At 43.4% G+C, this 15279-nt stretch overlaps 1 protein-coding gene across 2 annotated transcripts in view; it reads left to right on the top strand.

Annotated features, from left to right (window-relative positions):
- Positions 1-303: 303 nt before the first annotated feature.
- Positions 304-15279, top strand: part of F9 (coagulation factor IX) — a 28074-nt gene continuing 13098 nt past the window's right edge. The window contains exons 1-4 of one of the 2 annotated variants that reach the window (XM_060138035.1): positions 304-391; positions 5368-5531; positions 5734-5758; positions 10396-10509. In XM_060138035.1, coding sequence (XP_059994018.1) covers positions 304-391; positions 5368-5531; positions 5734-5758; positions 10396-10509 — 391 coding nt within the window. The remainder of the gene's footprint in view (positions 392-5367; positions 5532-5733; positions 5759-10395; positions 10510-15279) is intronic. The other variant, XM_060138036.1, reaches the window with a different exon arrangement.

The raw sequence follows: 15279 nt of genomic DNA, 5'->3' as shown, positions 1-15279 counted from the left end.
GATCCTACGATGAATTTTGCTGCCACAGCAACTGCAGCCACATTATACCTCCCCCTATTCTAATGATGGGTCACTTCCTGTTTCAGCCTCAGATCAGCCACAGTGACAGAAGCCCATGGAATCAGAGGTGAAGTTTAACAATGGCCACTGCCTCCTCTCTTCATTTAACCCAAGAGGACATCGGAAACAGCCCAAAGACCCACTGAGGGAGATGGACATTGTTTCCCAGAAGTAAATACAGCTCAGCTTGTACTTTGGAACAATTGTCAACCTTGCTACTTGCACAATCTACTAGCAAAGGTTATGCGGTGCCTGAACATGATCATGGCAGAATCACCGGGCCTCGTCACCATCTGCCTTTTAGGATATCTACTCAGTGCTGAATGTACAGGTTTGTCTCCTTTATAAAGATACATTCAATGTGCTTGGCTTTTAGATATAGAAATGTCTGGGGCTGTCTTCTTCATTAAATAATGATTACAGGATTTGACCACAATGTTTAAGATTCTACTAGTTAGCATGTGGGTTGGTGAGTACTAGTTCTCTGGTGCTGGTTCTTCCTCATTTTTAAAACTAAATAGATTTACAATGTTTATAGTACATTTTTTTAATGGACACTGTTGGGCTTATAATTTGACAATGTAATTCCTTGGAAAAGTCATCTCCTTGGTTAAAAAAATAAATAAAAGGGGGAAATGTTTTAACAAGGCAACAGCCGAATGTGGAGAAAAAATTAACTGTCATTTTGTGGGGTTTTAACTCATTATTTTGAAATCAAAATGGGAAACATTAAAGCAAAAACAATGGTTTTATTTACACACAAAGTTTGATTTTAAGACATGATGTGATTCAAAACTTTATAACTATTTAATGAGTCATGCCTCTAATTTTTAGTCTATAAAATTATATACCTTCAATTGAAAGTTTTAGTTAAAATACAAACCTTTCATTAGTAAGTTGTTATTTATCACTGAAGTTTTCCATGGGTGAGGAAGAAATTATTTTGTCTGATTCTAAACATCTCGGAGTTAATACAGGGGGAAACTCAGTACTCACTTGAGCTCTTAGGACAGCAAAGCAAGTACAAGAATTGATGTCGAGTAGGAACTTAGTTAAAGCAATTTACATCACTTGGTTTTTTTTCACAACTTTACTGACTTTATGCATTCCCCAAAGGCAGGCACATAGGGAAGAAATTACCCCATTTAGACAAACAGCATGTTCTCACAGGAAGCATTTATCACACTTACTTGTCAACCTATTATGATCAAATCTAGTAGCTGACAGTGGAGGATCAGGGGTGCCAACCCTAAGCATCCCCAGAAAGCAGACTGGCCCCAGGTTCCCACTCCAGACATGATGTCACACTGAAATGCAGAAATAATGGTGCGAGAATGCAGAGGTTAAATCACGCCAGCAAACTGGCTAGAGTCAAACAATAAAGAAATTCAGCGTGAACACTCACAAAGTAGGACAGAATGCTACGTCTTTACACACATCTCATCAGTGTGAAATCTAGGAGGACAAAGGATCCAAACCCTTCCTTCAAGATAAGTGCTGAGATGATGGAGTAAATTTTAAGAGGACTGCTGCCCCCTTGAAACCTCAGATGTAGGAAAAAGGATAGATTCAGAGAAAAAAAGAAGGACTAGGATTTCACAGCTTGGGAAATAATGACTAGAAGAGATAAGCCCGAAGGGAGGTTAAATATATGACCCTCAGACAATGGTGAGGAGAAAGGCAGTGTGATTCCAGAGTCACCTTAGTCAGAGATAATAGGTCCTTGAGCAGAGCACCAAGGCGCCTTCCCTAAGGACGGACAGTGTTGATGCAGTGCTCTCCTCTACTGTTGAACCACCGCTGGCTTCTAAAAGCAGTTTCTATGAATGATTTTCTGAGATGTTGCATTTTCATGGCTGCTGCCCTTAGATATTATTGTATCAATTTAGAATTTTGAAATCAAATGTGTTCCATAAAACCAATTCAGTTTTGTAAAGCATATGGACCCAACCTGTCTTTCATTTAGAATGAATGAATGAAATAAATGAAAGACAGCTTCAGTCCACACACTTTACAAAACTTTACAAAACTAGGTGACTACTACGGTGCCAGGTACTGTGGCAAGGTACTAGGGGCTTGGGGATAAACCAGATTCCCTCTTTGACCTAAAGTACCATGAGGTCAGCTGAGAGATTTCAATATAACATGAGGAGATGTATACCAGCTGCTAAAAGGGCACAGAGAAAGGAACACATTAACTGGGGAGACACTGACAGAGAGACCATATTTTGAGCTGGGTCTTAAAGAATAAGTAGGTACTCTCTCCTTAAATGACTGATCTAGGTCATCCTGTGAAGAGAGGATCACTCACGTGCAGAGATCCAGATCCACAAAGAATGTGAGGTCTTTCAGGAACTAAGTATGTTTTCAATATTGAATATGACAGGTGAGGCAGGGTCAGGTCATCAGATAAGGAAGGCCCTAAATGAAGGAGTTTGGACAACGGAATGCAATGTGGAGTCATCAGAAGTGTAAACATGAATACCACTGATGGCTGACTCAAGCTGCTCAGCCTGGCAACATTCTCATGACCTGTGTGAGGAAGGGGCGGCCAGACAAGGGGAGACCAGTCTTGAGGCTACTGTAATCATCCAGGGAAGGCATGAGGGCCTGAACCTGGACATTAGCTGTACAGACAGAGAAGAGGGAATGGAATGCAAGTGACACTGAGGAAGTAGAAATGATATGACTTAACCACCTGGGTATGGAAGGGGAACGGGTTTAGAGGAAGTGGAAAGACCATGTCTTGAGCATTTGGGATACAGCACAGTGCCTAAGAGCATGGACTGTGTGGTCTGACTGCCAATGTCTAAATTCTGGCTCTGACACTTTAATATATCACTTGGGGCAAATCACTTAACCTCTCTGAACCTCCGAGTTTTTGATTTACGAAAATGAGACGACAGCACCTCTCTCATGGGACTGCCGTGAGAAGGGAATGAAATAATGGATGCAAAGCACCAAGCACATTGTCCAGCACATCAGAAGCATTAAATAAACATCAGCTCTTATCAGCCACATGACAATGGACAGTTACAAAGAAAGACAATCTGGAATTCCGAAGATATATCTGACTGGAGATGGATATTCGGAACTCACTGTCCTATAGACAGTAGTTACAACCACGTGTGCGAGGATCCAGGGAGTGAGCATGGATCTTGTGGCACCTAGTACAGTGCCTGGCAGTAGTGAGTGCTCAGAAAATTGTGTTGAGTCGGGGCTGGACTAGGGTGAGGCAAGCAGGGCATAAACATACTTGCACACACTGAGAGAGAGTGACTCCGTAGATTCTGTGCCCTAGGGGCCTTGTTTACCTCACCCCAGCCCTGGCCCTAGCAAGGATGTATGGAGTGAAGAGGGACAAGGCTGAAGCTGGAGGCTGGAGCCTGGGAGAACTCTGAACATATAAGGGGCAAGCAGAAGAAGGGGAATGAATGGATGCAAGTGGTGGATGAATAACAAGAATCAGAGCGAAGAGGAGAACCAGGAGAGAGTGATTTCATGAAAAGAGCACCCTGAAGACGGAAAGATCAACAATTAGAAATGTTTCAGAGCAGGCAGGAAACACAGAAGCTCAAAATTACCCTTTAGGAGGTCATTGCTGATCCTGACAGTAGTTGTTTCATTACATGGATGGCGGTAAAGAAGAGAAAGAGCCACAGAAAAGTGCATTAAATAAAAAGGGAATTGAGAAAATTAGGGAGGCAGACCAGACAGAGGAGTAGAAAGGAAGAGAGAAAACCAACATACACCAGCCTGTACACATTATCTCACTGATCCTGTCAGCAACGCTGGGAGGTAGACAGTCTGATGATACTACTGTTATACCCATTTACACTTGACAAAGTTAAGCTGCAGAGTTTATGTGACCTGCCTGAGATCTCACTGCCAATAGCTGGTAGACATGTGATTCAAATCCAGGTGTGTCTGCTCTGACTCCAAACCCCTATTTTTCCACTAGACCACACTGTAAATGGATACAGACACAGATGCTACTGTAGGAGCGCCCAGGGCCAAGCACATGAACTGGCAAGCAGAGAGGAGGGCCTGGTGGAGGCTGGGAGGTGTCGCTATGCCGTGGCACCCAATTGCAGCTTGTGGCTTTCTCCCAGGGCGCCTGGCTGCCTGGGAAGGGAAGGAAGAGGCAGCTGGCGGCACTGACCTAGTGGTTGGGATTGCGGGGTATTGCAGCACTGAAGAAGGGGTGAAGGGAACTGAGCAGGTTGGCAAGGGAAGAGTTGAAGAGAAAAAGTCTAAGCTAAATTCAGGGAAAAAGTAAAGCCCAAGGGGACTTGAAGAGCAAGAGAAAAGTGAGAGGCTGTTAAGGGACTAGAAGGCTCCATAAAGCGAACAGCTGCAATGGAAATAAGGAACTTCGGTTTGTTTCTTTTCCTTTTTTTTTTTTTTTTTTTTTGGCGCTAATGAGAAAACAGTCCCAAAATGCCCTGGAGAGTTCACGTTATAAACACCTCGTCCTGTTGAGATGGTATCAGACACTCTCTAGAAAAAAGGAATAACTCCAGGCAGCTTCTTGAGTTCCTGTTATTAGTTATAGATACAGATACTACATCTGTATCTGTCTATCTAGAGAGAAACACGCACAGAGACAGAGAGTGAAACAGAAAGAAGAGACTGAGGTATGGAGAGTGGCGGGGAGGGGCTGGGGTGGAGAATTAGGTTAGGGACCTCAATCCCAGAGTTCAGGAGTGCATTCCTAACAGGCTAGACAGTCAGAGCTAAAATAAACCACATCCTGAATCCCAGAGAAAGACTTATGTCACTGGTATTCCTAGAACACGTGCCAACTTAAGGTGCTGTGAGTCTGAAGGTTAAAAAAACATGAATGCAGTGGTTTTTCTTTAATATCTAGTGAGAGACAGCAGGGTTGCATTTAGGCTTCTGCTCTTCCAAGGGAAATGTGCTCCAAAGTCATTTGGGCAACTGCGTCCTGTAAGCACAGCCCGGCCAGCGTGATGGATCACCTTGCAAGGATCTGCAATTAGTTATTTTCAAATGATGACAAAGTGTGAAGTTAACTGCTTATCTCAGAACTTTCCTTTTCATCCAGAGTAAATTCAAATATGATTGAAAATCTGACCTTTCATTACCAGAGTTCTCTTGACTAAGAGTAAAATTGAATTTTAATTCCTAAATCTCCATGTGTATACAGTGCCATGAGAACATCATAGATTTTGGCTCCATGCCCCAAAGATAAATTGGCTTTGGGATTACTTGGATTAAAAAGAAAGCCTTTCTTAAGAGATGTATTTAATTTTCATGATGTTTTCTTTTTCTTTTAAATTTCAGTTTTTCTTGATCGTGAAAATGCCACCAAAATTCTGAATCGGCCAAAGAGGTATAATTCAGGTAAATTGGAAGAGTTTGTTCGAGGGAACCTTGAGAGAGAATGTATAGAAGAAAAGTGTAGTTTTGAAGAAGCACGAGAAGTTTTTGAAAACACTGAGAAAACTGTGAGTATTTCCACATAACATCCTTCAGATGCAGAGCAAAGAATAGAAAACCTTTAAAAAGAAAAGGTGGGGGGACCATACTTCTCTTTGGAATTTTAAAATATCTATACATACACGTGTTTTACAAATGTTATAATAAAGAAGGAATCAAATCGAAAACATTTTAAATAGTACCATTAACTTGTCTTCTTTTTCGTTATAGACTGAATTTTGGAAGCAATATGTTGGTAAGCAATTCATTTTATCCTCTAGTATACGAAACATTTGAGAATTATGTATTTTTTTCTTCTGTGTAAACAGATAATATATTAAACTGTGTCAAAAGGGCTCAGAAAAATAAGTCCAACTCTTTTTACCCAAAATTGAATGGTGAGAGACTCCAGGTTTATGCCAGCGTGGGAGATATCCTCTGGCAGATACGCTTACTTCTTCCTAGGGCTTCAAAAGGAACATCGTTCCACCCCAGGAATCTGGAAGGGAGAGACCAAAGAGAATTGCATCTGGGACTGAATGAGAGTTTGCCATCCTCAGCAGAGAATCAGAGAATGCTGACTGACTTACATGTCTACTGCTTAAAAGTGCTCCTCCTTCTGGCGGCCTGCAAGGCCCTCCTGATTGCCCAGCCCCTCCCTCCCCGCTGCCCCTCTGACCTCCTCTCCTCCTCACACATCCTGGGCTGCTGCGGCTCCTTGCATGCTCTAGGAATGCTTCCATTTCAAAGTCTTAGACCTGATTGTTCCTTTACTGTGGAAGGTTCCTCTGCCAGGTTCCCCTAGGCTCACTCACTCACCTCCTTCAGGTCTTTACCCAAATGTCACCCTCTCAATGAAGCCTGCCTTGATCATCTATTAATACTTCAACCTGCCCCCCCATAACCCCATCACTTTAGACACCGTATCCTGCTCTATTATTTTTCATAGCACTTTTCACCACTGAGGTATCATATAATGGTCTTATGTATACTATTTATGTCTCCCACCTCACTAGAATGTAAGCTTCATGTTGGCAGGGGTATTCAACTGTTTTGTTTATTGATGTAGTCCTAGTACCTCGAACAGTATCTGGTACAGAAGCACTGAGTAAATATTTGTTGAATGAATTGACCAAAAGGAGGAAAAGTCAAAACTTTAATGACAACTAAGTTTTAAAACTAATTTAAAATCCAGCAGCAGGATTTTGAGGCAGTGTAACTTTCCCAGCTTGATTTACCTAAGACCATCTGCATGGACAGAAACTAACCTGGACAGCCAATTCACTGAACTCCATCAGCTCTATTTTCCCAGATTCTATTCTGTAGACACTAATGGACTTATTCATACTCTTGTAACTCATAATTTCTCCACTTTGTTTTTAAATCATGAGGGAAGAAGAGGTCCATTCTGTTACATTTGCTTTATCTGCCTTTCCTCGTTCTTAGTAATGAATGCTACCACGCCAACTCTCTACTAAGGTATTGCCCTACAGTTAGTCCAAATAAGTCTTTTTATTCTCTATTTCTAATCTATTTAAAATTTTGAATCTTGTATTTTAAAGCAAATCAATTTCTACCTTTCCTCCCCAAACATTCCTGGCTGCATTTAAACTCTCATGGTCCCTTCATTGCCCACCCCCCCACCCAGTTGGCCCCCCACCTGTGAGTAGAGGTTCATCAGTACCTCTTAAACACCATATTTTGAAGTTGGCTCCCTAACTTCTAGGTCACAGGCTGTGTTGTTTACTGTAACTCAGGTAAAGATACCTGGAAAACATCAAGGGCATGATTCTGTTGTTGACCTGAAACAAACAGACTCCAGCAAAGATGGGTTTATTCAGGATCAGCAGAGAATTGCAATTCAGGGTCTACAACCACCATGAGCCACGTGCAAGTCCCTGCATGGTAGGGGACAGACAACTCCTTCAGAGAGGGGAAAAGGAAGTAAGGAGGGCTACAGTAAACAGAGTCCCTGGCTTTTCATTGGCTTAGTCCTTGCCAAGAAAGGAGTCTGTCTTCTTCCCGTTGGGCTCTGCTATTGTCATAGGGCATGAGAGCTCTGCCCTCCAGTCTCTTGACTTTTTTTTTTAATAAATTTATTTATTTATTTTTCGCTGCGTTGGGTCTTCGTTGCTGCAGGCGGGCTTTCTCCAGTTGCGGCGAGCGGGGGCTACTCTTCCTTGTGGTGCGCGGGCTTCTCACTGCGGTGGCTTCTCTTGTTGAGGAGCACGGGATCTAGGCGCGAGGGCTTCGGTAGTTGTGGCACATGGGCTCAGTAGTTGTGGCTCGCGGGCTCTAGAGCGCAGGCTCAGTAGTTGTGGCGCACGGGCTTAGTTGCTCCACGGCATGTGGGATCTTCCCGGACCAGGGCTCGAACCCGTGTCCCTTGCACTGGCAGGCGGATTCTTAACCACTGCGCCACCAGGGAAGTCCCTCTTGACTCTACTTAACTGAGGTTTCCGTTTATTAATTTTTTACACTGTCACTACTGCTTTGTCTGCTAAAAATAAAAAAACAAGAAAAGAGAAAAAGAAAACCCAACTCCACGGCTTCTTTTCACTTTGCAGTCGAGATTCCCAACCCCCCCAAAATAGTCTATGCTGTTTCTCCCTGTATGGGCTTTCTCACATGGTAGGGTCGCAGGCCCCTCACTCCTGCCCTACTCTCTTCCATCATCTCACCAAGTAAGGAGCCTGGTGAAGAGGAAACATCACCCAACCACATTAACCAGCATCTGCCCAGCCCTTTACAGAGTGCCTGTCACCTTTAATCCTCACACCAACCCTGTGAGCAAAGCACTATGAACCTCATTTTACAGAAGAAGAAACTGAGATTTAGGGAGGTTAAATGACTTGTCAAAGGTCACCCAGCTAGGGAGTCATGGAGCCCAGAAGAGCAGCCAAATTCTCCACTGCCCAATCCCCACTTTCTCTATTACCCCTCCCGGCCTTCAAATCTAAATGCAGTTATTCATTAAACCACCACCTGGTAGGCTTAAACAGGAAGCTCTCACTTGGCAAGGTCTTGTCCCTTGTTGTCTTTGACCCCTACATTCTGTGGCTTTGCTTCAGCCCGAAGTACACACAGACAAGCACCCAAAGGAGGACTAAATGCGGGATGAAATGACACTCATTTTAAAGATATGTCTCAGCAAATGAGTTGCTGTGTAGCTGGCTGCAAGCCCAGAGCCTTTCAGTGAAACATCCTAAATAATTCAGCTCCGTTGGTCTGTAATATAAAGTGCAAATGTGGCTCGTTTTTTTGGACCAGTTCTGAACATCAATAATAATAAACCAGAGATAACGTATTTTGTTTTTATAGAATTGGAACAAACTGAAGTATCTGTGCAAAAGCACACTGGATCAAGGGGCAGAGGAGGCAAGGTCTAATTTTTACAACAAGCAGTTTTCCAGAGAGGGACTATTCCTAAGAAAGGGGTGCTAACCCCCAGCCAGTGGGACCTAGACACATGCTCCTGACAGCGAGCACGACAGACACTCTCCTGCTGTCCCTAGAGCAGGCAGGGGGCCACACACTAGATGTCACGGAGCTTGGCTCTAAAATATGAACGACCATTAGAAATTTCTCTTAAATTGCCCCCTTTCGTTCACTGTTTTATTCTTACACCATCTTTATCACTTACTCTTTTGTTACTCATACATTAAGCCTTGCTGATCTTGCTCCCAGTTTTCTTCAGGGCTCTCTCTCAGCTCACAGTGCACACCAGCCTCCCTTCTGGCTCTATGCATCCCTTTCTCCTGAAGCTTCCTTAGAAGTACGGATGGAGGCAGAGCTCTCAGAAACCAGACTTAAAGGCTCCCTCCACATCCTGACCCTTCCCCTCTTACCTATTCCTTCCTGCTGTTTTCTGATGACCAGTATTCTCAAAGGCTCTCCAGAACTCTGCAAATGTAGAAACTTCAGGAAAGGTGGGAAGGAAACATAGCCAATCTATATATAAATAAAGCACATTTTCAGAACTTTTTCTTTTTTAATTCTTTGTATTGAAAGTTGTTTCTCACTTTACCAAACCATCTGGGACCTAATCACAGACAGTAGAATATCTTTCAGGAGTAAAGCATCTTTTGTACTGTTTGGAATGATCACTGCATACTCTGCTTAAAAGTGAAGTGATAGGGGCTTCCCTGGTGGCGCAGTGGTTGGGAGTCCGCCTGCCGATGCAGGGGACGTGGGTTCGTGCCCCGGTCCGGGAGGATCCCACATGCCGCGGAGCGGCTGGGCCCGTGAGCCATAGCCGCTGGGCCTGCGCGTCCAGAGCCTGTGCTCCGCAACGGGAGAGGCCACAACAGTGAGAGGCCCGCATACCGCAAAAAAAAAAAAAAAAGTGAAGTGATAAGATGAGGAAGTGGATGCATGTGCGCCATGCCTAGGCTGCCAGGTCCCTGAGTGGAGTTGCTATCTGTTACCAAGCTCATGAGTGGAGTTGCTGTTACCTAGCTCAGCTTGCTCTACAAGACCTGTGACAGAGCAAGCCTTGTACAACACATAGATGATTGTTGAAGCAATGTGATTTCATTGAGAATTAACTATATCATCGTTCGATAAGGAAGGATTGAAAATTCTTCTCACACTCTGCTGATAGAGTACATCTCTATATTCAGACGTTCTTTTCCCTCTTCCTCCTCCCTTCAGTTACATAAACAATGTACATGCCTTCCTCGGGGCCATTTCCTAGGACAGTGTTAGCCTAAGAACCTTTACTTGTTTTTAGAAACTTAGGAAGACAGGGACATCCCATAAGCAGCTGGTTTCCAGGTCAGCAGTCTTGCTCTGACCCTAAAATCAGGCTCCCCTCTCCATGAGTCTGTGCAGGGAAGACTAAGCATTCTAAGCAATGGATCTGCTAATTCAACTTCTTAATCTATCTCGAAGATGGAGATCAGTGTGAGTCCAATCCATGTTTAAATGGTGGCCTGTGCAAGGATGACATTAATTCCTATGAATGTTGGTGTCAAGTTGGATTTGAAGGAAAAAACTGTGAATTAGGTAAGTAACTATCTTTGGATTACTCGTGGTTCAAAATTTCCCTTTGAAACCAGATGCAACTGGAAAATGCAATGTGTATGTATCATAATTTTCTCTTAAATTATGGTAAAGAACCATTTACATGAGATCTACACTCAACAAATTTTGAAGTGTATGATACAGTACTGCTAACTCTAGGCTCTATGCGGTACAGCAGACATCTAGACCTTATTCCTCTTGCATAACTGAAACTTGATACCTGCTAAACAACAACTCCCCATTTTCCCCTCCCCCTGGCCCCTGGCAAGCACCATTGTATTCTCTGCTTCTATGTGTTGGACTATTTTTAGACATCTCATATAAGTGGAATCATGCAGCATTTGTCCTTCTAAGACTGGCTTGTTTCATTTACCATAATGTCCTTCAGGCTCATCCATGTTGTTGATTATGACAGAATTTCCTTCTTTTTGAAGACTGAATAATATTCCATTGTATAAAACATACTTTCAAAGCTTATAAACATTCATTTTATCTGCAGTCATAGTTTCCAGGATGTGCTCAAGAAACTAGATGAAGAACAATAGTAAGATTTGGTAGCTAGTAGGAAGTGGTAATGATGTTCCATTAGCATATTCATCCTCAATACAACCACATGTAGTCAGCACCATTATCCTCTCCATTCTACGCAAATGAGAAAAGTGCAGCTCAAACAGCTCAAAAATCACAGAAGCAGTAAACAGTTGAGCCAGGACTTGAACTTCAGTTGGTTTGGCCAAAACCCATTCTTCTAACTGCTACCCACAAAACACAAAGAAAACTGACCCATAAAATTGTTAGAACTCGTGACTAAATTGCTATCAACAAAAGCAGTGGAAGTCAACTAAGTAAAGAATTGGGGTATGGGAAGGCCAATTCTCCCATATACTAGGCACTTCTCCACGCATACGAACCACTTCACATATGAAATTTGTTGACAAAAATCAAAACTCATTCCTGAATTTGACTGTACTGATTACGCTGAAAGAATTACATAGAAAATCTAGGATCATTGTGCATCTTTTCTTTGCATATCCTAGAATCTTTTTGTTCTGAGATTTTGGCAACTGGAACAGTAAACCCCAAAGTCCTTTACCTACTTGTTTATTACCTCTGGATGCAGGATTACTGGTATCTGATTGTGAAAAGCATACAGTGCTAATGACGGGTTCTCTTTCTCCTCTGAAACTCCAGAAGAATAGAGATGCAGTCCTAGGGAAAGAATTTAACACCACAGGCTACATGACTAACACCACAGGCTACATGACTAAGGGCAAAGAGTAGAAAATTAGCAAGACTCTATTAAGGCGTTATGGCAACCCACCTGACACACAGATGAAAAGGGCATAAAACAAAATGAAACGCAGCAGCTGCACTTGTCCTATTGAGAAGGGAAAAAGTCATCTCTAATGCTGTTCAGAAATCCTTTCAGTGCTAAAGAGAAATCCATTGATCATCTTCCTTTGAGATCCAAAAGATAAAAAGGAATAGAAGATAGGAAAAAGAAAAGGTGGCAGGGCAAAAACATTTAAAAAAAAAAAAAGAAAAAAGGAGATGCAGGTGGATGAACTGTACCCCAGGCTTGGACTCCCACTCCTGCAGGCTTCCCAGCATGGGGACAAACCGATGTCTGGGTTCCCTTTCCTATGGGTGTGTTCATTGGCTCAACACCTCTGAAGTGCTACTTTCATCTGAAAGGTTATAATTTCAAGTTCAGATTGACCTAGATAAATCCGATTCTGCTATCATGGAAACCTACAGAAACTGATGGAGTATCAGCTTAAATAATATAACTATTGGAGCTGAGGGAATGAACGACTCAACTGGTCTCTGTTAAGAATGAAGGGCATGTGGTAGCAAAGTATAACTGAAAACAGTGTTTGGTATTAAATATTCCTAAATGTCTTTAGTTTAAAAATAAAGACACTTTAAAAGAGGCAAAGAGCCCTGAGGAATGTAGCTATAAGCACAAAACTGCTATAACAGGTTTTGCTACGTGTGTGAGGCTACAGTCTACACAGCAAGAGTGCTAGGTCTACAACGGGCACCATCTCAGGCCTTTCGGGTTCCCCACGTTTTGGTTTGGTCAGGGCTCTGCAGTGACACTGCAGCCACCACTACACCTGGCCTCTAGGGTGTCTTGAGCTCCCCCAGCCCATCTGATCAAGGTTTTGAAAAATCCTCCCAGCTTGCTTAGTTCAGGAACAAAGTGGGAATTCTCTCAAAAAGCTCTTTATCTCAGACACTAGAGGAAAGCAAAAGCATATACAAACTCCCCTTTAAGCTGTTGCTTCAAACTGAACTAAGAACTAATCTCAAAAGCCGCTAGAAAAACAACACAGTTTATGGAGTATCTGGGCCCCAAGTCCCTTGCTTCACCCTGTCTCGGAAAGGGAAGGAGATTTCCACTGTTAAATCCTTGCTGTTTTCCTCTTCTCTTGTTCATCAGGCTCCTCTCCAGGGGAGAGAGGTGCAAATATTCAGGGCACGCTTTCTAGTTAGAACAATTAATTGGCTATTGTGTCCCTTTGGCTGGAATAAAGACCACTGTATGTGCCCAGCTACACATCACATCTGAGTCCTTTTCAGATAAATCAAAGTCTATAAGAACTTGGTCATTCCTGTCCCTTCTAAAGAGTACAAGAGGCATTTCCCCACAGTAACAGAGGATGGAAAGAAAATCAAGCATATAAACACTTTTTTATATTTTTCGTTTCGCTAACACGTCACAGACACTACTAATTTACTGCGTATTTCTATGGAGTAGAAAAAAGAAAATATCTTGAGTTTAGCCTAACAACAACATATTCTGTGATACACTGGTTAAACAGAACATCTTTTGTCCAAGCTTTGGTTTTCCCATCCCTGAATATACCAGGGAAGATGAAGGCAGAGTAAAATGAAGCAGAACACGATAACTTTGTAGTAGGCATGAGGGGAATTAGAAAGAGGTATCTGTGCTAGCTGACACAGAGGGAGAAGAACAGATGCTCTGACATGTCCTTCCACAGATATTCTAGGCACTGAGATCAGCCCCAGGACCAGGGAGAACCCACACCCAACACAGTGCCTGACGTCCGAGTGCTCAAGAAGCAATTGATGAATGAGGCCCGCAGTGACTGTCCCTGAGGTCCAGGACTACAGACCTCTCAACTGGAACTCCTCGTGCTGTTATTCTCTTTCCAGACTCGAGTTCTTTACCTGAGGTCAAAAGACTGCTGGTCGGACAGCAATATTTCCCACTGCGTGTGCAAACCAAGCCAGAGGACAGCAACAGCGGCAACACACTGGGCTGCAAAGAGCAATGACGAATGAGGAAAATGACAGAGAGGTCTAGTTACCTAGCCAAGGACGCCGCATCAGAATCGGGAAAAGCACCCTGACTTTACCCATTCCCGTTGTGCATGGCCTGGACCAAAGTAGTCAGCACCTGCCACCCACCTCTGTGAACTCAGCACAATCTCATATTGACTGAACACTCCCTGCAGGTGGTATTTGATTTGGCTGAACACTCTAGTGTTGCTTTATAGCAACGAAATGATTGCTAGTAACATGAGAAGAGCTCAGGGATGTAATCACCACTAGTGTAATCACCAGTAGTGAGGAGAAAGGTCTTTAAAAAATAAATACATAAATAAAAAGGATCAAGTGCCACCTTTTTGGATCATGCACTTAGTGGATTATTGGTAGCGAAGGTTAAAGCTCAGGCTGGTTCCTTTGTCCACCTAGTAACAGTTGATTTGCCTCCCCTTATTTCTTGAAGTATCAGTAAGGAACATGAGCGAATCATTACATTAGCCTATGCTACCTATGTAAAATGTAATTAGAAAATTTAGATCTGTCACTCAAAAATCCATAATATACTCCAAAACCATATAGTCACTCGGTTAGCCTGGAATCCCCCAGGAAAAAAGAGTCTCTGACACAAGCTTATCTATTAGGGTGTGCAATTCTAGGGGGGCAAAAGTAAGGGATGGGGGAGTAAGGCAGTAAGGAAAGGAGAACCAAGAGTAAAAGGAGTCATCCATCCTCATCTGCAACTGACTGTTTGATCTCCGGGGACTGTTTTCCAAGAAGCCACGTGAGCTGGCCTCAGGAGAGTCAGCCTCGGAGGGAGAAGAGGTGAAAGAATCTGTCCATCAGCACCCTTCTCCAGATGGTCAATACTTCAGCCTGTGGGGCTTTAACTCCCCTGCATCACCAGGCTGTACACGCTGGGGCCCCCTAGAGGTCACGTGGCATCCCAGGCCTCAGCATCAACCCGGGAACGCCAAGCTAAGAGGCGAGAGGCACACAGTGCAGATCTGAGCCCAGGCCATTCAAGGCTGCACCTGGACGAGGCCAGCGGATGTCCATGCAGAGCTGATCACCAGGGTGCTGGGGACGGACGTGGGTGAGGCTGGTGGGGACTAAGGTGGTGCACAAAGAGGTGGCTAACACAGTCGCTCATGTTCAAACTCTCCAAGTTCTAACTGCACTGACAAGTGAGCATTTCTCTTGAAGGCTGTACTGCTGTTGAGCCTGTAGGTAAGGGGGAAGGTGCCTTCCATTCACTGTGTTCCTATGCTGCTCTAGAGACAGAAATAGGCCCAAGGGCAGAGCCTGTTTCTCTTAACTCAGCAGGTCTCAGCCAGCAAGCCCTAAACCTGCTACTTCCTGTTATTGAGATCGCATCAGAGAAACAAAGGGAAAGCACGCAAATTAGAAAATGGAAAATGAGATGGCAGGAACAAGCCAAATATATCAGGAATCACA

The sequence above is a fragment of the Lagenorhynchus albirostris genome, chromosome X (assembly GCF_949774975.1).
Source record: "Lagenorhynchus albirostris chromosome X, mLagAlb1.1, whole genome shotgun sequence".
Lineage (NCBI taxonomy): Eukaryota > Metazoa > Chordata > Mammalia > Artiodactyla > Delphinidae > Lagenorhynchus > Lagenorhynchus albirostris.
This window is presented reverse-complemented; position numbering and strand designations above follow the sequence as displayed.